Here is a 24,305-nt window from a genome sequence, read left to right on the forward strand (position 1 = left end):
GGGTCCACTGGGGATTTAGGCCTCTGCCATCTAATTTTACCTCTAGCTGAAGTTTGCTGAACTTTGTGACTTACATACAGTACAATGGTATCCCTCTAGCATTCAATGCTGCTTAAGCATCATATTAATTGATAATTTGATTTTTGCAAGTGAATGATAATAGTAATATAGGCCATCTAAGATGCTGATCATATCTAGTGACTACTGTAGCTCAGATTAGCTTACTGGGGCTGTAGTAAGTCATCCCATCGAAGTGCTACAAACTAATGATAGAGCAAAGCACCCTTACTCATTGATTTTATATCCCTTACTACACTTGTCCCAACAGGGCGATGGTGTCTTTATAAGAATTACTTGGGTAGTGCTATCACTTCAGTACTATTCGCTTTAAATAATATTAGGCAGATATCTCTTCATATAAAGATAGTTACAAAGAAATATAGAACCTTGAGATCAAAAGGAGGAGTAAGCTACTGCCATCAGTAATTCATCTCTCAAAACTTCTTCCAGTTTTTGTCTTTCAGAAACAGTTAAGGCTAAAAAAAATATCTTTTGAAATAGTAAGAGTTATTGTTGTCATTTTTAAGTCTTCGTAAATTGCAGACGATGTACAGTAACTGTAGATTCAAAATGATGGCTAAAAGTTTTGTCCCTGGTCCAAAATCAAATCTTGGTAATAATAAAAACTACAACAATGAGGATAATGTGTCCAGTGAAATTCTGAAGTAATTAGTATACTCTGTATCTTCCTTCACCCTGAACTCAGTAATGGATTTATATTTTAGGGAGACAATACCAGCTAATGGTACAATTATAAACATCAACATTTCTACCAGGCATGCATTTAAGATGTTTGAGAAAGAGCTCTGAACAATTATTTAACCAATTGTGGAAAGCATTCCAAACTTAGGAATTAATAACTTTCAGTTTGACTTTGGGAAGGAGAAGGAGGGAACTGCTATGTTCTGAATGTTTATGCCCTCCCAAAGTTCAGATGTTGAAACCTAAGCCCAAAGGTGATGGTATTAGGAGGTGGGGACTTTGGGAAGTGATTAGGTCAGGAGGGCAGAGCCCTCCCAAATGGATTTGTGCCTTTATAAAAGCAGCCTTGAGAAAGCTCCCTTGTCGTTTCCACCGTGTGAGGTTTATAGCAGGCTCTCAGCAGACACTGAATCTGCCAGCGCCATGATCTTGGACTTCCCAGCCTCCAGTACTGTGAGAAATAAATGTTTGTTGATTACAGGCCACCAAGTATATGGTATTTTTGTGATAGTAGCCCTGATGGATTAAGACAGGAGCTAATTATTGAGTGCCAACTAGAATATAAGAGCTTTACAAATCGATTCAGCTCAAGTTTCAAAACATATCCATGAGATAGAGTATCTTACCTATTTTATATATGAGAAAATTATTGCTCAGAAAAGTTCTGTAACTCATTCATGATCACATTCATGGTCACCCAGTCTGTCAGCTTCTGAAGCTTGAGCACTTTCTGCCACATGACACTGAATTTTACAGGACAAAGGCTTTTGAAAACTTTTGTTTTCCTACTTTCAGAAGGCTCCTTTATAGAATAGATTTTCCAACTTAGATTATATTTATTAAAATAAGAAAGTCAGATAACAAAGACCCTAAATATTGTTAAAATTGCATACATTTCTGAAGTGGGAAAACTTTCCCAAACGGCTCCCTCTTGAAGATTCTATATCTTACTTCAAAAGAAATGCCAGCATGACTCAAAGCCCTTGACATGTCAGTTGAGTAAAAGATGCTATCACAATGAGAAGCTGTGTTTCTAATTCTACCAGCTTTACCTGGCGTTACTGCCATCACACATCAACAACGGAGTGTGAGAAAGTCTGCTATGTTCTTATTGGTGAAGAACTGTTTTGACTGTCATCAAGTATGTGAACACTGAGTGTTTCTGGCCCTTGACACTATCCAATACTTTATATGGTGTTTACAGGTGAAATCAGAATGATGTTGCTGGCACTCTGTGAGCTCAATGATTCCTCAGAACTCGCAAGAAGTGAGCAAATGAGATAGAAACATGGCACTACTGAGAGTAGTACTGATTACCTGTTTTGTGATTATTTTTGCTACTTCCTAGCCTTGCCAGACCCCTGATGACTTTGTGGCTGCCACTTCTCCAGGGCATATCATGATTGGAGGCTTGTTTGCCATTCATGAAAAAATGCTGTCCTCAGAAGACTACCCCAGATGGCCAGAAATCCAGAAGTGTGTCGGGTGAGTAAAGCTTCAGAGAACACATTTAGATTTCAAGATTATACAGTAAGACTAGGGCATGTAAATGTTTACTTGTATTAACATCTAAATTATTTTAACAAAATTTAAACTCATATATTTTTACGTTGCATAAAGTTAAGTCTTGCTATTCTTCCTTACAAGAAAGCTATATTAGCACTATATGTATAATCAACCTCCAAGTACAGAAGCAATGAATGCTTCCCATTAATATATTTATTCGGATTTTGCCTAAAACGAGTAACCCCTGACGTCACACGAGAAAACCAATAAGACACAGTAGCCTGTCCACTACAAGCATACATAGCACAACTATATTTTTATCACCCACAAATGTGGGTTGTTTCAAACATGGATCTTTATTTAATTCTTTGTTCAAAATAGACTGCACTTAAAATTTTTCTCCATACTAACATTTTTGTCAACACTGTATTTATTTCATTCCTGAAATCACCTAATTCTTTCATAATGAATTAAGAACCCTACTTCAACTCAGAGAGTGTTCCTTCTTCCTTCATGAACACTTTATATTGTGAAAGCTTGACTACAGAAAAGACATTTGTCATGGTGTATTATAGAAAAATAAAGCTGGATGGAGGATACTACAGATGGTTTTCTTTAAGGAGAACAGGCTATTTGAATTCTAATTTCAGTTTGGGGACAAAGTAATTTTGTAGATTTAGGCAAATCATTTAAACTCTCTGAGTTTCAGCTTCTGACTTTTCTCTTCTGTAAAATAAGGGCCTGGATAACTTTTAAAGACAGGCAGCATCAGCTTCTGTTGCTATAGCAATGTGATCCCAGTGCTTCCTTCTAACTCTCAAATCCTGATTTCTATCTTGATACTTCTGTATGTAAATCTAATCTCCTCTTTTCTCCTCTTTATTTTTTCTTTTTTTAATCAAAAAGTGTTTAGTATGCCCTCTATGAATGCTTTCAGGTAAAATGTGATCCCACATCACTCTAAGATTCCTTCCTGGCATTAAGTTGGGTATTTTGAGCTACTGTCATCTTAATCATTGATTATCAGGAATACCAGCGAACACCCCGAAATAGTTAATGAGGATTTTTCAGAGCACCAAATAGGCACTGCAGATTTAAGGCCCACAATCATAGGCCAACAAATAAGGATGGAAAATGATAAAAAAAAAATCATTTGGTCTAATAAGCAAATTTATTCTGGACAAAAAAAGTCACTGAACATCATTTTGCTGTACTGTCACTCCTTGAGAGAAACAGTATTCGTTCAACACTGAACAACTATTTATTAAATGCCTACATTACCTAGGTTGCATTCTAGGCATGGGGGGTACTGAGGTAAACACCAATGAGTTTCAGACTCTCATGGAGCTAACATGTGGGGGACTCTGAAAATATTACACATTTCATTTGCCAGACAATTCATTACTTCAACCTTTCTTCTTTGTTTCTTTCTTTAAATTAAACACTTAATGTTCATTGCCAAACTTCACATTTAGATAGTCTGTAAGGACAAACAGCATTATCCAAATATTATTTAATTTATCATAACTAAATGAATTAAAAGAAACTTGAAAATATCAAAACCCTGAACAACAATATCCCCTTTTATTCATTCAAAAAATATTTATTGAATTCTTACTCTGTATTAGGCACTGTTTGTAACCTTTTGTATACAGTGGTGGGTGAAATAAACTTAACAGTAAATCAGTAATTAAACAACTCAATGCTCTGGAATAATCACAAGTCCAGAAGCCAACTGGAAAAACCCACTAAAAGGGGAAATATCTATGTCTCGGAACTGAAATAGTGCATGTTATCTAGGAGAAAGCTATCGTGCGTTTACCCAGAGCCTGTTTTATAAGTCATTCTTAAGAGTCTTATTCATCTGGTTTCCAACCACAATAGATTAGCATCACAAAAGTAAAAAATGGGAGAGTCTATAAAAGCAGATTCTTGGACAGCAATAAAACGCTGACATCTAACTACGAAAACATCTTCATACTGTAGAATACTAAACTGAATATTCAAAATGATCCTGAAATTAACCAAGAAAAGGTTAAATCCTCTTCTGTAGACTCCATTTGAGAAACTGTGGGTTCCTATATACTCTTTTTTTTTTTTTGGCCGCGCAGCATGTGCGATCTTAGTTCCCCAAACAGGGTTCGAACCCGCGCCCCCTGCATTGGAAGCACGAAGTCTTAACCACTGGACTGCCAGGGAAGTCCCCTTATATACTCTTGAGAAAGGTTTCCATCAAAAACTATTTTTAAATAAATAAAGTTTAGATCCTTCAAGAGATAAGCGTCACTGATTCAGAAATTATTATACAGCAGAAATGAGAGTAAAATAGGATATCATCATGTCTGTAGAAGAGTTACGTTCTAATTTCAAAAAAACTTGTTTCTCAACAGCTTTGAAATATCAAATTTTCTTCAAACTCTTGCCATGATACACAGCATTGAGATGATCAATAATTCAACACTATTATCTGGAGTCAAACTAGGGTATGAAATCTATGACACTTGCATAGATGTCACAGAGGCAATGGCAGCTGCTCTGAGGTTTCTCTCTAAGTTCAACTGCTCCAGAGAAATCGTGGAGTTTAAGTGTGACTATTCCAGATACATGCCAAGGGTTAAGGCTGTCATAGGTGCTGGCTACTCAGAAATAACCATGGCTGTCTCCCGGATGTTGAATTTACAGCTCATGCCACAGGTGGGTTTTGTTCTACCTCCATACATTGGGTTTGATCATATTCTTTATCATGAAAGGATCAGGGTAATCTGGGAAACTAGTGGGGGAGATGCTTTTACTTTAACCTTTCTTTCTCTTCAGTAAAAAAAAAGGATGTGCCCCATTATGGATAGCATAGTGATCAAAGCACTAAGGGAGTAGTCATCCTCAATCTGTCAGGTCTAGTTTCTGACAGTTTTCAGTGTTATTTGGATAAGACAGAAACTTCTGAGCACCTCAACTGCCTTGTTTCTAAAATAACATCAGTCAGGTACCATGAAGAAAACTGCAGGGGAAGTGAGGGGTAAAGGGGCGTGGAAGTCAAAGAAGACTCTCAAGGAGGTGACGTTCAGTCTGAAACTTGAATGAAAAGGGACAGTCAAGAGAAGATGGGGAGAAGAGGAGAGTACCTAGACTGAGAAAGCAGTAAGTACAAAGTTGAAATGTCCAAAGAATAACAAAAGGTCAATATGGTTAGGTCAGTTTGAGCAGAAAGCAGCAGAGTAAGAGATGCATTTGTAGAGATGGGTAAGGGTCGGGTCATATAGCATCTTGTAAGCTGTGGTATGGTTTGCACTTTGTCCTGAGTATGATGGAAAGGCTTTGAGCAGAGACTGTGAACTACTGAGCTTCCTATAATGCAAACCATTAACCAGGAAGTAAGCAAAATGGTCTCTGAAAGACCAAAGCATATATTAGACAGCCCTGCACTAAGTTCTTGCACATTACTCAGAGTCAAGCAAGCTCTCTTGGCTTTGATTTTGAACCAATTAACCTTCATATCACATCACTCTGTAACTCACTAGGTCATTACTTTCTAAGATCAAGGAAGATTAGAAGCAAAAAGTTAGAAAAGGCTTATAGTCAGATTATCAAGAAATGACCATCTGATAGAAGTGAACTGATAGAAATATATACATGTATAATATAAGTACATAAGAATTCAAAATATATAACTTTCTGGAGCTAGACTAAATAAGTGCATATACCCATACAAGACTCTGAGAGTTCCATTATATTATAGCCTAGAGAAGTTGATAATGAAAAGTTCAAGTCCAAAACAAAACAAAACGAAAAGAACTGTTCCCCCAAATATCTCAGAGATAAGGCTTTGGCCCCAAATTTCTAGACTATGTATAAGGTTAGTTAAGTGACAAGTAAGAAAAGTAGACTATTTTAACAATGGTTGTTTAATGTGAAAATGTAATTTCCATGATAGACCACACAATAGGAGAGGGGACTCTCCGGGGTGACACGGATTTTGCAGAAGCCCAGGAGGCACAGTGAAGGTGAGCATAGTAATGTCAGGTACTGGGAAGGGAATTAAGGTTTAGTGAATGTCCACTGTGTGCCACTATCCATTTAAAATTTCTCCTTCAATCTTCACAAGAATCCTGTTGTTTCACAGGGAAAGAAATGTTAACTAACTTTGCCAAATTTATTGGAATCAGGATTCTAACAGTTTGTTTGACTCCAAAGCCTATTGTCTTTCCCCCATACCATGTAGCTGCTGTAAATAGTAAAAAAAAAAAAAAAAAAAAAATCACTGAGGAAGTGGCACAGTACAATTGCAGCTGTGGAAGGTAATAACTCTCCCTAGAACAAAATCACCAAAGCTGTAAATTTGGCAAAACTTTGCACACATTAGGGAGGTCTCCTAAAATGCTGCTGCTCTTCTGAGTAGATTAGGAGTCCGAAAACTATTGAATGTATAGCCTGTGGGTCAAATGTGGCTCTCAAGCTCTTGAGATGTCAAGCTAAGAATAATTTTTACATTTTTTAAAGGTTGTAACAAAAAATACAAAAATAATATATGACAGAGACCACACGTGACCAACAAAGCTTAAAATATTTTACATCTGGTCCTTTACAGAAGAAAGTTTGCTGACCCCTGGACAGATGATTATTTGTCTGGATGATTTATTTTTCCTAGAATAAAAATCATCAAAGTTGTCATTTATACAAATTTTGAACAAACTAGGTGTCCGAAAATTCATTTTGCTTATTTGACTGGCTGCATTTTCCCATATTTATCTCTAAGTATTTAAATAATATCCACTATTGGCCCTGGCCTGAGATATAAGATAGATATAAATGGATATAGGAGTGTAGATGGAGATTTAAGATAGAGCCTAAACCCTTGAAGCGCTTATACTATACACGGTACCAAATGATTGAAAAGCAATGACTCTCAACAGTCACCAGGTACTAAAATTGTGATTTAAGCTATTTATAAAGTAGTTCATTGAAGGGGAAGGATGGAAAGGATCAAAGAATTTAGAAAATGTTATGGAAACTCACAGAAATCAAAGAGAAGAATATCTACTATGAATAGCCACCTGCAGCTCATCAACACCATAACTAAAAGATTCTGTCCATTTCCAGGTGAGTTATGAATCAAATGCAGAAGCCTTAAGTGACAAAATTCACTTTCCTTCATTTTTACAGACTGTGCCCAGTGACTTCTACCAAACTAAAGCAATGGCCCACCTGATTCAGAAATCTGGATGGAACTGGATTGGTATCCTAACCACAGATGATGACTATGGACAACTGGCTCTCAACACTTGCAATTCAGACCTCAACAAATAATGTGTGCATAGCCTTCAGAGAAGTTCTCCCAGCCTTCCTCTCAGATAATACCATTGAAGTCAGGATCAGTCAGACACTTGAGAGAATCATAGCAGAAGCCAGGTTAATGTCATTGTGGTATTTCTGAGTCAGTTCCATGTTTTCAATCTCTTCAGTAAAGCCATTGAAAGGAATATAAATAAGATTTGGATTGCTAGCGATAACTGGTCAACGGCCACCAAGATCACCACCATTCCTAATGTTAAAAGGATTGGCAAAGTTGTGGGGTTTACCTTTATAGGAAGGAATATGTCCTCTTTCCATTCCTTTCTTCAAAATCTGCATATGTTTCCCAGTGATAATAAGAAGCCCTTAAATGAATATGCCATGCTCAAGGCTCTGCCTGTGCATACACTAAGGACAGTGATCTGAGTCAATGCATTTCCAACTATTCTCAGGGGACTTTGGCCTACAAGGCTAACGAGGATATAGAAAGGAACTTCTCGCTGAGAAATGACTTCCTGTGGGATTACACTGAGCCGGGACTTGTTCACAGTATTCAGCTAGCAGTGTTTGCCCTTGGTTATGCCATTCGGGATCTGTGCCAAGCTCGAGACAGTCAGAACCCCAATGCCTTTCAACCATGGGAGGAACTAACTCACATATCCGAGAAAATTCCCCTACCATCATTTCTCTCCTTTCTTTAATCTGCAATACTTACATAAACTGCTCTTAACTGTATTCCTTTTATAAGTAGACACTTTCAGTGTTTGAATAACCTGCATTTCTATCACTAGTTCTTTGTTCTTAAGGATAATGGAGTTTTTATTTTACCTTCACCTCCTACTCTGACCCACCAAAGTTGTGTTCTTTTAATTTCCAAGAAGATTCTGTTGATAGTGCTATTTTCCTTTAGTTTATGTATTTGTATCTGATCTTGCAGTTTTTCAAAGCTTCAAATGATTATCTCTTTTGATGCTCTTAACAAACACAAGACCAGGCATGTTTAATGATCCCTTTTATTATTGCTAAATATTATGCATAAAGAAACTAAAGCTGAAAGTACCAGAAATATGACTCTAGTCTGGGTTTTCTGACTCCATACCCTTTGGTTTTCGTGGTGTCTCTGGTGGATATAGTCCTAACGCCTCCACTTATGACTCTTACTTAGGGCAGTCTCCCTAGGACTCCAGTCTTCTTCAAATGAATGTTGTTAGGTCAGTCATAACAAGTCCTATGATATCTCAGGTTTAAATGAACCACTAATTGTGTAAAAGAAGTCTTTCCCTTTCTTCTCTTTGATTAGTTTGTAGAAACTCTAATTAAAGCATAATATGGCCCTATTTAGTGAAAATTTTCCATTGTGCTTTTAAAACGTTCATAAACAAGGCATTTAAAAGCAAACTGCTGCTTTATATGATAAATTTTACTCATTAGAAACAAATTTCTCACTAACGTATATTCAAAGCCAAACCTGTCTGTCTTAAGGCAGAATCATGTTCCAAAAAAGATATTTATTTTACATTTGTTAGGGAAAAAAGGTAAAAGGGAACAAGATCCAATTCTTCTGATCACATATGTGAATGTCCATGTCAGGCTGTTTCTACTTTTGTCATTCTTACTTTAAACACCCACAAACACAAGCTCCAAGGTCTGAAGTGATCAGCTTACATTTGGGTGAATCATGTGATGGTCATAGGGTGTTTTAAGTAGCTCATTTTAAAACTAGTTTTCACCTTGTAAATGCAAGGCAGAAAAAACCTAATGAAGAGGTAAGACTAGAGATTAGAATTTGATTTTTAATTAAAACTTTCTTTAAAATATGTGTGTATACACACACACACACATATTTATATGTCTAGTGATTTTAAGATGCCTGTTTGAAAGCATACTCTTGGTAATGTAAAACTTTAATGAGGGATTGGTTAAAAAAAAACAACAACAAAACTCTAAGTTAAGTGGACCAACATAATGAAACCACTACATGAAATTTTCAGAATGAGAGGTTGAGAAAGAGTAATGGAGAGAAAATAGACAATCAGAGGCAGATGGGATAAAGGGGAGGAGCTATAAAAAGACTCATAAGAGAAGAGACGTACAAATAGCAATAGCTATTTATCCTCTGGGAAAGTATTTTAAGTCAGGAATAAGTCTCAAACATTCTGAGGAAAAATCTTGAGGAAGTATAATTGAAGCAGATCTTCTAAAATGTTTTATTTAAACACTAGGAGCCTGGGGTCATTCTTTATTCCCCCCCCACCCCCACCCCGGGAGCGTGGTAATCCAGAACAAACAGAAACAGACTGGAAAGGAGGAATAGGGGAGTGCCTTGCTCCTTTGATCACGAGTGAGCCATGTCTATGCCAGAATTAATTGGACAAATAATGCAAACGATTGTCTTTTTAGGAAGAATTCTCCATAGACATTAAATTTAAAAGATCAGCAACATTTAGGGTCACTAATCAAAGATATATTCCTAAAAATTATTTTGTCCCCTGGCAAAATTCACTAATATTTAAACAATACTTTCTGAATGATTTTAGATTCAAATAACTTTAAAGGAGTTCGTTTTTTCCAATATTTGAGGATAATCCTTACTTTGGCTCCACATTTGGTGATGTCTGTGAGCAGTATTCAGGGATAGCACAGTCATACTTGTTTTAGCTCAACAGATTTTTTTTATGTTCCTCAGATGTGTGTGAGAATACCACCTCCTTGTTGTGAATAGTGATTTTGGTTTTCTTTTTTGTTTTCCTCTACTGTGGATGATATACAAGGTAGTGAGTGATGTATGTGGGATGAGAGAATGTGTAATAGTCAAACTACTATTTACACAATTATTTGGCAAATATTTGTTGGATGTCTCAATGTTCCAGCCATTGTGTTGAGTGCTGAAAATATTATGGAGAACAAGACAATTCTCTCCCTAAAGGAGTCATGTGTCTAGAGGAGTAAACAATCAAACAATTAAGGAGCTGATCACAGTGCAGAATAACGCATTACAATGTTTCATATAAATACAAGATGGCAGAGAAGCATATAATTGAGGCAACTAATCCAGTATTAGAAATTCAGAGAACATTCTCCAAAGATCATGACATCTCTGGTGAATATGATAGATGGGTAGGAGTTAAGTAGGACAGAAATACTCCAGCAAAGTCACAGAGAGAGAAAGCATGGCATCTTCGGGGATCAGAAAGTAGTGCCATAGAACTGGAGTGTTTTGTGGAAATTACAGGCAAATGAGAGTGGAGGGTTAGTGAAGCATCCATCATTAGGGCCTTATCAATCAGAGCATCTCAAACTTGATTACCTGGTAATACGATTATCAGGCTGATGTTAATTCAGTAGTTTCGGTGTGGGGGACCTGAAAGTCTGCACTTCTAACAATCTCTCAGGTGATGCTGATATTGCTGGTACAAAGACCATCCTTTCAATAGAAAGTCTGCAAGCTATGTTTAAAGGTTTGGACTTGAGAGAGCAAAGGGGAGCCAATTAAAGCTATTTTTAGACAGAAGAGTGATGTGACCTGCTTTCCATTGTAGAAATAGTATTCCTACTGCAATGTACATTGACTAGAGGAAGACAAGACTAGATAGAGAAAGACCAGTTTGGTAATCCAGGCATACAATAAGGATGCCTTATACTTCAGGTATAAGTACTACAGGTACTAAGGGTGTGACAATGAGGAAGGAGAGGCATATACTTAAGAGGAAAGACGAAGAGTATTTGGAGATAGATTGGATGTAAAGAATGACACAGAAAAGCAAAGATGTCGCAAATGATTCTAAATTTGGGCAACTGGTGCCATTTATTGAGATGGAAACACAGAGAAAAGTGAAGGTCTGGAAGTGAGAAGAAATATTAAGCATTCCATTTTGGACATGTTGAATTTGAAGAACTTATGAGACATTCAAGTGTAGTGGTCCAGAAGTCAGAGAGACATTAGGACAAAAAGGGAATGATTGTGGAGCAATGAGGAAAATAATAACTACTAATTTTTAAGGCCTACTATATTAAGCATTGACACACATCATCTCTAATCTTTAAATATTATGGTAGATCCACTGATTCTTGTTCATTACACTTCATCCTAAAGAACTGGCAAGAAGAAGTGTTACTGGTGACTGAGACTTGCAGCAGTTTAGAGATGGAGGGGACCTCAGCCATAAGGGTCTGGCCCCTGGGCACCCATACAGTTAGCAGTGAAACTGTCCCAGCCTTAGTCACGTGCTTTTTTGCTACACCATGGAAAAGTTTACAAAAGAAAAAGACATAGGTTGGGTACCAGACAGAGATGCAAGGCTGCTTCCTTGCTAGTCTCTAATTCGTTCACATAGATACCTCTTTTCACAAGCACAGCTCACTTACGGAGACGTAGCAGACAGCAGAGAGGCTGGGGACATGGAAAACAACATCAACCACGGCAGCTTAATTGGAGTGGTCTCCTGACCACTTGTGTTCTCAGAAACAGGTCATTACCATACAGAAGTGAATTACATAATCATGGAGATGCAAATCCTACTCTCTAAATATTTTAGAGTCAACTTATCATGAGTTTCAGAGTCTTGATGAAAAATAAACAAATAATGGATGGAAAAAGCCTTAAATAGCTTAATAACTGTAAGCATTAATGTTCAAAATTACCTTAATCCAGAGCAAATGTTCGATAGAATATTTAACAAGTGATGAATGTACTGTTTTGTTTGCCTCCACCCTCTTTCCTGTAAGAACAAACATGGAATTGTGCTAGTTTATTTACATCATACAATGTTATCATTATTTACAGAACGTATATGTGTCAGAAATTTACCCTGTAAAACCTGATTAAATGCAGGAAAAAACTGGTGGAAATTATAGTTCAAACAAAAGAATGGAAGAGGATATGCTCCCTAAAGAACTAAGTTCCTGGGGCTTACGTGTGTATATTGCTTAAGGAAGGAACAGAAGAAAAATCAATACACAGGTAGAGATGGGAACATTGAAGGTAGGGCTTTACTTGTTCTATTTTTGTTCCCTCCATATTTTTTGTTCCAGGCAATTGCTGGAATAAGATTTTATTGGTTAATTCTACCACCTTAGATCTGACATCCTGCTTCTTTAAAGCAATACTAATTAATTTGAATTAATTAAAAGAACTAAGAAACCTGTGAGGACATATAATAAAATCAATATACATGCTCAGAGATTTTGCTAAAGTGATATTTGGTTATTGACATGACTACTGTAGCTAATATATTTACTTAAAATACAACTTGATTTTCTTATATTCTATTTGCGAAAGGGGAAAAAAAACTGAAGGAAAGAAACATTCATAAAAGATTAACTAAGGGACTTCCCTGGTGGTCCAGTAGTTAAGACTCCACGCTCCCAATACCAGGGGCCCGGGTTCGATACCTGGTCAGGGAACTAGATCCCACACACCGCAACTAAGAGTCCATATGCCGCAATGAAGATCCCACTTGCAGCAGCAAAGATCCCACATGCCACAATTAAGACCTGGCACAGCCAGACAAATAAATAAATAAATAATTTTTTAAAAAAGATTAACTAGGAAGAAATAGAATAAGAATAACTCTATTCAAATAGAATAATTTCAGCCTTGTTCCATAGATTTTGCACCCAACAAAAGCCACATAAGCATCACAGATATAGATGCACGGGGCCGTGGAGCCAGAACTCAAATGTTTTCCTCCCTCCCAGTCCAGTATTCTTCTACTGCAGCACAAGCTCAATATGGCTGCCTCATTTTCAGTAAAACATTTTCTGTTCTAGCTATATTGCATACAAGTTCTCACTGAACAAACTGGGTAACAAGAAAAGTACTTTTTCATTATATTTCCTCTCAAGTTAAAAAAAATCATTTTCTGAACTAAATCGGAAATAGAATTCAGAGATCACTTTACTATACTCTCAATTACTGAAACAGACTTGAAAACCATTGGAGATGAGACGATCTACACCTCCCACCAAACGAGTATGGACTTAGAAGGCAGACACTAGCAGTTACTGTAGGCTCACCAATTGAACTTCTCGGGTAGGGACGCCCCTCAGCACAAACCCCAAGAGCAGGGTGCTGTTGTTACCAGACTGTTGCCCAGGTCTGTAGTTCTGTCCCCTCAGCCTTCATTTTGGGGCTGGTGAGCATGACAGCTATTGGCTTGGATTACCTACTCAGACTTGGCCAAAGGCCCAGGCTGATTGTGACTCTAGAAGGAAAGGAAGAATCTCCTGCCTTCCATAACTCCAAATGGCACAGGGCTGATTGCTTTGAGTCAGAAGGAAAAAAACAATGAGGAGAATTTAAATGAATATATTGTTAGGTGCAATGGAAAGACCTCATAATGAAAGTCAAGATGTGTATCCTCAGATAAGGTCCTTCACCCCTTGGCTGGGGTCCTCCTCTGAGAAAAGAGGAAGACGATCCCTGCTCAGCTTGCTTCGCTGAGTTGTTATGGAGTAAAAGGGCATCACAGATTTGAGTATTAGCATGTAATGTATGAATGTCAGGTGACTTTATTAGTTGATAGACGCAAAGTATTTTTATTTATTTGCACAACATCCCTATTAGCTAATAACAGGTACTTAAAGGTATTAAGCTAATCCCTATTAACCCTTAATCTGTGCCAGATACTGGGCTAAAGTGCTTACATCCATAATTACATTTAATTCTTACAATAATCATATTAAGTAGGTTTCATTTACCTCAACTGTGGCCTAGAAAGAAATTGTAACTGCCAAGATCACACCACTAATGAAATATGGAACCAGAATTAGAGCCCAGGCATCTGCCCCAGAGGACCCATTAATTCTGCAACGTGGAGAAAGTAAAGATGCTCAGATTTCAATTTTGTAGGCTAGAGAAGCTACCTCCATAAACATTAACTTGCTTTCTCAAATTCACAGAGCAAGACTTTGGCAGAAATTCTCAACACTTCTCAAATTGTTGCCTAGTAGTTAAGAACCTACTCAACCAATTACCACACTCACTGATCCAGAATGTCCTTTTTCTAATTTTTAAGTGATATTCCTTGTAAGGCAGTGTTATGATTGGGATAATGGATACACTTAAAATATTTCTCAGTCTTTGTTTCTGTTTTTATTGTTCATAGTTACTTGATGTACTGAAAAGTGTGACGTTCACAGATGGAGGGAGTTCATTTCATTTTGATGCCCATGGAGATATGAATACTAGATATGATGTTGTGCTCTGGAAGATCAACGGCCACATGACTATTGCCAAGATGGCACAATACGACCTGAAGAATGATGTCTTCATTGTCACAGACCAAGAAACAAAAAATGAGTTCAGGAATCTTAAGGTAATTTTGCTGTTGGCTGCTTTGTAGCATTCAAATCAATTGGTACTTCAACTGCAAAAGTCCTTAACCCCGCTAGGACCTCCAGCGGTCCTACTGCCTATTCTCTGTCCCCAACTTCCCTCCTTAAATTCCATGGTCAACTTGTATATCACTCCCTTGTACACACCCTCAATTTCCTTGCCCATCTCTCTCTTCATCTTATTCATTGGACCGAAGTATAATCCTGGTTATATTAAACTCTCTGCCTAATCAATATAGCCCCCATGTAGCTGAACTTGGCAAAAACAAACAAGGAAAAAAGAAAAAGAAAAAAACCCCACCTACCTTGCTGACTGTTCTCATTTAAAATTCATGATCTCTAACCTCCGGCGGGTCCTAAATGTTATTGGGCAATCAGACTATTACCCTAGCCCATTAATCTGTCCACCTTCCTAGATGGCTTTGTATACTTTCTTTTCTCTTCTTTGACTCCAACACATCTTCCCCATCTTCAATTTCAGTGGACCCTGCTTCCTATTTGACTAACAAAACTGAGACAATCAAAAGAGAACTCCAGTGTTCCGCTGCCACCACATCTGTGCCTGTATCCCTGCTTTCCATCTGGCACTGTGGATGGACTGTCTATGCTCCTAGCCAAGGTCAGCTCCTCCAGTTGACCTCTGAATCCCAACCCCTTTTACTTACTCAAGGACATTGCTCTGGCAATTCTCCACTCTCTTCTGCACCCTCAAGTATTTTCTGTGTTATTTAAATAGCGATACAAACATGCTGTTTTTCCTCCCATCTTAAGAAAAAAGCCGAAGAACTCCACTGACCTCTCACTTTCCCCTCCATATACTACCCATTCCTCTACTTCTCTTTACTGCAAAACTCCTTGGAAAAGTTGAATATATTCACTGGCCTCAATATCTCTCCTCCCATAATTCTTTTGAACTCTTTTCAGTCCATCAAAATTCTTTCTCTCTAGTTAATAAATACAAACATCATCTTACTTCACTTACTGGCTAATTATTCTCCCTTCTTTATTTGCTTCCACAACAGTACATTCCCTTGGTTTTCTTCCTCTGTCTCTGGCCACTACTTCGCAGTCTCCTTTGCTGTTTCCTTACCATTCTTACTGCCTATAAATATTGGTGGGCCCAGAGCTCAGAACCGCTCCTCTTTTTGGTCTGCACTTTTCCTTAGTGATCTCATCCAGGCATTTAAATAATGTCACTATATAGAAGGCAGATGACTCGCAGATTTTTATCTTCTGAATTTCAACTCAAGTAAATATACAATTGCCTGACTGACATCTCTACCTGGGTGTCTAGTAGTCATCATAACTAATTATCTCCAAGACTGAGCTCCAAAAGCTACCCCCATTGCAATAAATGGCAACTCCCTTCTCCTAGCTGCTCATGGAAAAATCTAGTGGGATCCTTGTCACTTCTCTTTCTGTCACACTTCATATCCATCCTAAGTTATACTTTCAAAATGAGTCCAGAATCTGACACTTTTGTCCTCTACTCTGTTGCTACCACCCCACTCCAAGCTAGGATCACCTCTCACCCAGATTCAGATAGTAGGTTTCTAACTGCTCCTTGCTTCCACTCTTACCCCCTTCAGTCTGTTCTTAAGACAGAAGCCAGAGTAATCCTGTAAAATATCATGCTCTGCTCAGAACCCTCCCTATACATTCTATTTCTCTCAGGGGAAAAGCCAGTGTCTTTAAACACCATACATTACCTGCCACCAGCACCTCCCTGACCTCATCTCCCACTACCTTCCCCTCACTCTCAGCCCTTCCTACAACCCCACGGGCTTTCTCAATCTTCCATACATGTCTTCCCTTCTCCTAGCTCAAGGCCTTTTACCTGCTGTTTCCTTTGCCTGTAATAATCTTCTCTGATGTCCACATGGTACACTTTCTCACTTCCTTTCTGTCTTTCCTAAAATGTCACCATCTCAGGGAGGTCTTTCCTGGTCACCTTATTTAAAATTGCATTGTCAACCTAATACTTCTTCTATACCCTCCTGTCTTTAGTTTTTCTCCTTAGCACTTATCACTATCTAGCATTCTGTACATTTTGCTTATTTTTACTTTGTTTATTGTCAATCTTGTCAACTAGAACAGAAGGCCTGTGAGAGCATGGAATTTTGTATTTCATTCCTTACTGTGGCTCCAGTAATTGCAACAGTGCCTGGCATATAATAGGCCCTGAAAATGTATGTGTTCAATGAAAGAATGAACATAGAAATGCTTTAAGCCACTATCTTATTCTAATTTTCCCTGTCATAAATTTCAGTAAAGTAAGGTACTTTTTCCTTGAAACACAGAAAGGTAGCCATCCTTCTGCGTTCTCAAACTTTCATCATTGTCTTCGTTATCATCACTATCACCCTCACAACTACATTGTGAACCCAGCACTCTGCTAAACACCGTAACTCACACTGGATTTTTTAAACCATGCTGTGACTCATTTTATTATTGAATACAGAGAGGATTCCCTATTATAATTTCTGCAAGAAGTGCTGTTTTTAACTGTTACCAAGACATCTCCAGACTTTGTAGGGGAGACACTCAATGTGGGGGAGATGATAGGATGACAGATAACTGAGTGGGGCTTTTAGGGACTAAATGGAAGGGACTGACAACCACGAAAAGAGGGACAAGGCTTCCTTTCTGATGGAAACACCCATACATATTTCAAGGAGGTAGTAGAAACCAACAAGATCTGAGATCAGTTAGGTCAGACTTCAAGATTCACTTGTCAAGCTGCAGGCTAGTTGGAGTATCAGCATTTTGGTAAGTCATCAAAAACCACAGTCCAAAATATCAAATAATCTTAAATTTACTGATGTCCCCCAATTACCAATACTAGACTTTAGAATGTCTTCGCTGTCTCTTACGTGGGGAGAGAAAAGGAACTGTCCTGCTGGGAAGAAAGATTTCACTTTTCTCCTCCTAATGACGTCCAGCTTTATCTTGTAGTTAAATCCTTTTGTGTCTTCGGAGTACCCTCCTGGAGTGTGGGTACTTCAGATTAAAAGTTTTCCCTGGGGAATCCACAAGGCAGATATCCTGCCTGCTGAAAACCCAGATAAGCAATAGCTGTGGTGAGAAAAAGAAAGCCAGCACTTGTGAACCCAGGGCTACTAATCTTGGCTACTTTTCTCTCTCGGTCAGATCATTTTCATGTCCCAAAGAAAAGACTAGTTAGCTAAGGACTTTGTGTTCCAGGCTAGGAATAGCTGTTAAGGGAATCTAGAGAAAGCCTCATTTACCCATTCTGCTTTGGCTTCCCAAGGGTAAAAGTGAGACAGTAATTTTTATCTCACGAGATGTGCTATGAGAAAGGGATTAGGAATGGAAAAAAAAAAAAAACACAGCTGAAATGGAAAGAGTTATTAGCTATATTGGAAACAGAGGGCTCCATAAAAGTAGAATGCTACGTGTGATTCACATTGTGACATGCAGCATTGTAACCTGAATTCTCAGGATGATTTAAATATTATTTATATATCTAGGGTTATCTTTTTAACTAATACTTTAATGGTTTTAAATTCAAATTTTTCCATTGTTATTTTTTTAAGATTAGACTGGGCATGCTCCTTAAATAGCATGATTATCAACCTTCTTCTAAAGAATATAAAGTCCAATAATTCTGCGTCAAGGGACTTTTTGAAAGAGTTAATTCCCTTATTTGCTTACAAAAGTTATTAATGTGACAAAAACTGTGTTCTTCCTAAACCGTTTCACTATCTGAAATATTTTCTATTTTTTAAACTTGTTGAAATTCCTCCAGATAACAAAATAATTCCATTACACTATGAAGAAAAAAAAGACCAAAATACTATTTTGTAAATAAATCTTTACATTAAGTTAAGGATAATTAAGATAAATCTTTTAAAAAACCTATTCGGGATTTCTTTTCACTTTGCAGCAAATTCAGCCTAAATGCTCCAAGGAATGCAGTCCTGGGCAAATGAAGAAAACAACAAAAAGTCAACATATCTGCTGCTATGAATGTGTGAACTATCCTGAAAATCACTATAGTAACCAGACAGGTAATTAATTATACTCATTGCAACATGTACAGTGACACATCTGAACCATTTCTCTTAGGCTGATTTTCTTTTAACATGAATTCTGTTTGCTTTATTTTTTCATCTGAAAGGTAAAAAGTGCCGTATGCTTCTCCTAGATTAAATTCCAGTGAGATTTCATTTTCTCTTGGAATATGCTCTATTTTAGCAGCAGACGCACAACCAATACCTAATAGAGATGTAAAAGAGACTTCACTTCCAAGGGAAGATGTCATCCCCTCCACTGGACTTCCTCTCCAGCTCCTCTTAAAATAATGCGAGTTCTCTGTCTCTTTTTGTCCGTATATCCCCCACACAGACGTGCCTGACTTGTAATGGGGGCACAATAACTATAAATAAATAAATGCTGAATTAACTAAACTGAGCATGATGAAAACCCAGAGGTGTGCATACCTTGGAGATCTCGTTATTCCTACCAAGAGGCAGCAGTGAAGCCTAAAAAGAAAGAACCTTCTGTGAGAGGAGGAGCTGAACTACTGATGGAGACGAGATGTTACTGATTGTTTGCCAAATCTGTTTTTAACAATTTGACAAGGTCAGAGGAAAATACACAAAGTAAAGAGCAAGAGTGAGGTCGGCAGCATTTGGCGCCCTGAAAGGAGGCATCAGTACTCTTCCTGGAGTTAAGCCTATTTTAAAAGCATTATATTCCCTGGTTTATTGTAGCATTCCTACTCAGCTTCTATAAAAGCTGAGAACTCCAGAGCCAGAATAGTTCCCAAATGCTTATTGGCTCCAAAGAGAGAAGTATCCCAATGTAAACATTCCAATATTCATGTTCTGTCACTGTCTCACAAAAATGCCAGGTATCTCTCCCTGAGATGGATTGTGCTGTGTAACGAAGTAATTGGGGAGGAAATCTTCCAGGTAACATGGTATCTAGCGACTGTCTGCCAAGTGGAATAAATAAAAACACCAAGAAAATATGCAGCATTTATGTCTCATAAAGGTGTACAAGAGTCTTTCAAGATACAATCTGGGTTGTCTTTGACAACCAGGGCAAGTTGCTTCCAAGAACAAGTGTAGAAGACTGACCACGACTTTGAAGGAAAAGTGCTCAGTGATTTGAAAGGACATCATCTATTCTTCTCTGTGTGTCTCTAGCACACAGCTCTTGTACATAAACAGGACCAATAATGAATGATAATGAATGAATGAAATGGCAGACACTAGCAGCAGTGGTTAAGGGGAGGACAGCGAAGAATGGATATTTGTAGGGAAATAGGGTTTGGAAAGAGGAGGAGGCTGGAAATGTGAAGAAGTTTATAAATAGAAACACAGCCTGCCTTCAAGATTAAAGAAGAAAACACAGGCCCTGTGGAGTGTAATCAGATGGATGCCCGAAGAGAGGCTTTTTGGAAGTAGGTGGGACCCCATCCATAGGGGATGGGAATGGGAAACCAAAAGCAACCATATTCCTAGAAATTCCACTCTGATATTAACTATTCTTCTTTAGTAACAGCTCTCTCAACTGCTCTTTCCTCTCTACTGTTAATACTATCATCATCATAATTTAGGCTCTTATGACTTTACCCTTCTGTTGTTGGAAGATTCCATACTAGTTACCTACCCCAAGATTCCCCTTCTAATACACAGAATACATCATCACAGATAATCGTTCTCAAGTTAGTTCCAATACTATCATTTTCCTATTCAGAAAAATTTAATAACCTCCTATTGCCTTCAGAATTAAATTAAATTCCCCACCTTGCTAAGCAAGAGCTTCCACAGTCCTACCTCAACATGGACTGAATGTTAAAACAACAACAAATTAAAAAAAAGAACAAAGATATTAATCCTAGTTGACTGCTTAGCCTAAATGTATTTATATACAATATGGTGATAATATCTCATAAAATTGTTAAGGGTATAAAATATTCTGATGTACATGAAAGTGTTAAGAAAAGAGTATTCTGTTTGTGATTTCACTGACTCATTGTCCTGTTGATATGAAAACAGTTTCTCCTATTGACATGAGAGAGTCATGAGAGAAGCTGTGGGAGAGCTTCCAGATTCTTGAGTATAATCACACAAAACAGAAATCCCAGCACTGTCGTGCCAATAGAACAATAAAAGAAATATTCTTTCATAAGAGCTGTGAGTTTTACTACAGTTACAAAGCTTTCAACAATTATTCCAGGAGAAGAAAATGCTACTCCACCTATGAAATTAAGTTCTGAATCCTTTAAACCCATAGCTACCTACTTGAACCACGTAAAACAAACAACTAAGGGAATGACTGTTGTCCTTTTCATTTTTCTGTTAACTTTTGAGGCTTTTGAATTCAACTGGGTATAAATGCAATGATTTTCTTCCTTTTTTTTGGCATAAAGGGCTTCTTTTTTATTATAGAGGCAAATATAGAGATTATGAAGAAATAAAAAAATAAGCAAATGAACACACAAAAAAGGACCCATATAGTCATCCCCTTACCCTGCTCACAGAGACATCCTAAAATCTTTAATTGCTAAAATGCAGGGGTGGGGAAATAATACACATTGTACCACTGCTTTTACTGGTAAGATGAAACCAAAAGCCTATATCAGCACAGGTTGTGAGGTTCTCAAGAGCAAGGTCCAAGTGCAACTGTGCACTCTGGGTTTGGCACAAGGCCACCCCCAAAACTGGCATTCAATAAATGTTAAGTGAGCGATTTTAATGTTCTCACAAATTTTCCTTATATCTTGGTCAGCACAATAACTCAATGATTGTATTCCCGACTTTCCCCTCTGATACTAGATTCTCCACAGCTCTTGAGCTGTCTTTAAACCAAACCTTCAGATAGGCCCTTACTGCCATTGTCAGCAAAATTAGACTTTCAGAAAGTTAGAGTAGAAAATAATTAATTGCATAATCCTCAAAAGTTGGGTTAAAATAAGCTGGAGAATAAGCATGTGAACAATTAAACATGGAAGTGATGTGACACTTCCATTGTGACATTAAAAGGAAAGGAGTATGCACTCCCCTGACTGCTTTTCCCTTCTTGCTGGCTTCTATGCAGCAATGGAGCTGCCATCTCAGACCATGAGATGGAATCTGCAAGTTGAAGATGGCAGAGCAACAAGCCTGAGGAAGCCTTGGCCCACAGCACTCTGGAGCTGCTTTTTCCGCCCTGGATCGCTTATGCTTAGAGAATATGTAAGAAAAACAAACAGCTTGATAAATTCATATATGGACTGCTTGTCTACTTTAATGAGTGGCCAAGCACAAAATCAATGTGAAGAGTTGGAAGATTCAACACAGCAAGTAGATGTATTCACATCAAGAACCCTTTGTAGGAAAATCTCAGGTAATTGAAATTTCTTACATTTCACAACTTCTGCTCCTACATAATTTTTCTGGTACCTATTACATTTCCAGCCAAAATCAGGTTACAGGAAAATAGAATTTTGAGAATTCTAGACCTAAAAACAAATTAATCAAATATCTTCTTGTTTTTGCAGATAGCCATTCCTTCACATCCATAAGTATGTCAACTTGATCTATATCTTGCTCGCTAGAAATGGAAGGCATGACTAGAAAATGTACAAACTGAAAATGTGAAATCCAGTCTTCAATTAACCAGTGTGTCTGTGTTAGAGTATTTCCCATCTAAAGAGCTATCCATTGTAAATACTCAGATAAACAGAAAACCCGGAAGCCAAATTCTGGGAGTTACCAATATAAAACTAATGGAATCCAGCATATTAGAAAAATTGCTATGTCCTTACATGGCACTGAATAGACATGAGAACTGACAGTAAGAGACCCCTGGGTCGGTAAAAAGCACAAGAAAAGTGAAGTGTTGAAGGGTACAAGTTATTTATTATATTTGCAACCACTTATTTCCAAAAAGAGATCTGAAGTGAATTTTTAAAAAGGAAAATATATTTAATAGAATTCTTAAAATAAACATTTTAAAAGGAAAATATAGTGGAACAAGGCAAATAATAACTGAAATTGAAGCTAGGAATAGTGATTGCTTTTGTACTAAATTTAGCTCTAGGCATCATGGCAGATAAGAGAAGTGGGCACCAGAGCCCTCAGCAGGCATAACCTGCAGTACTGTTGGAAAGTTCATCGCCTACGAGGCTTGTTTTCTGGTCTTGGCTCCTTCTGTATTTGCTGTATAACCTTACATGCCTCCATCCCTCTTCACAATTCTTTGAGGAATTGTCTACTCTATATGACACTGAAAGGACTGTCATCCCTGGAGCACTACAGTGGTGGAAAAGTGTCTCTGACTGAGCCATAAGAGTCCTTCTGGGTCCTCTCTGCCCGTGGGGTGGGGGGACAGAAAGACCCTCCCTGATTTTGGTTTGTGAATAATAGGGCTACCAACGATCATCTTTCCTGTCACATGAAGGAAACCTGTTTGAGATAGGAGATAACGAGGCCAAAATGAAAACAGAAGCAGAGCCAAGTGATAGAGAAGAGGGAAGGAGGGAGAAGGGAAGGGGAAAGGGAAGGAAGACAATCATTTGAGCACTTTGATCCAGTTGTGCCTAAAGCTAAACTATTCTTAGACTAACGACTATGAAACCCAATAAATTTTCCTTTTTTTTCTTCACCTTATTTTCTTGGATTTCTACTATTTGAAACTAAAGAATCATGACTAAAACACTTGTGTCTCACATCATTTGTTACATGTTCCCACCTGTAAAATGAAAGGCATGGGATAAATTTACCTCAAACTTCCCTTTCAAATCTAAAATTCTATAGTTCTAACTAGATTAATATGTGAATTCCTTCAGGACAAGGGTATTAACTCACCTATTTTTGTATCCAGAATTTCTGCCACTTAGAAGGCTCTCAATAGTTATGTCTTACAATCAGTTGAAAAAAATAGTCTGTCCGCTCTCTAAACCTATCCTATAATAAAGCATTTACCTCTGTTATTTTTGCTTACTTATTTCCCATCTGTATCTCCAACAAAGCAGTGTCAGGTACATGCTCACAGGTTTCTCTTTCCTGGAACAGGACCTAAATCATGCAGTTAAATTACTGAATGTGTTTAAAACCCAAGTGAGAAACAAACATTGCACCGTAAATCCGATTCCATGGGAAATCTAATACCCCAAGAGAGTTATTTATTATGGACATAGTCCAAACTACAGAGAAAAATTGTTAATCATTCCACTCATAATGAACTTTAAGATTTGATATTTCTTGCTTTCTGTTTGTGGAAACCAGAAGAAGTGTAAAAGCATCTACTGGATCAGTAGATTTTAAAAGTATAAGCCAAATTTTGGAACTTTAGCTCATGAATCTGTTAATGTCAGGACTTTCTTTTCTTTCAAGTATCTGCTTCTACTCCTCAAAAAGAAACAAAAATACACATTTACATATACCACTTCACCCTCC

The 24,305-nt window shown here is 37.7% G+C and overlaps 1 protein-coding gene across 1 annotated transcript; it reads left to right on the forward strand.

Annotated features, from left to right (window-relative positions):
* Positions 1–1,661: 1,661 nt before the first annotated feature.
* Positions 1,662–23,678, forward strand: GPRC6A (G protein-coupled receptor class C group 6 member A). The gene is given in 10 exon segments (XM_082475499.1): positions 1,662–2,107; positions 2,111–2,247; positions 4,659–4,962; positions 7,366–7,547; positions 7,549–7,667; positions 7,670–7,947; positions 7,950–8,201; positions 14,664–14,873; positions 18,800–18,923; positions 21,964–23,678. Coding segments are annotated over 10 exon segments (1,959 nt in total). The 5' UTR covers positions 1,662–2,050; the 3' UTR covers positions 22,260–23,678.
* The last annotated feature ends 627 nt before the right edge of the window (positions 23,679–24,305 follow it).

Source organism: Balaenoptera physalus (assembly GCF_965194825.1).
Source record: "Balaenoptera physalus genome assembly, chromosome: 9".
Classification (NCBI taxonomy): domain Eukaryota; kingdom Metazoa; phylum Chordata; class Mammalia; order Artiodactyla; family Balaenopteridae; genus Balaenoptera; species Balaenoptera physalus.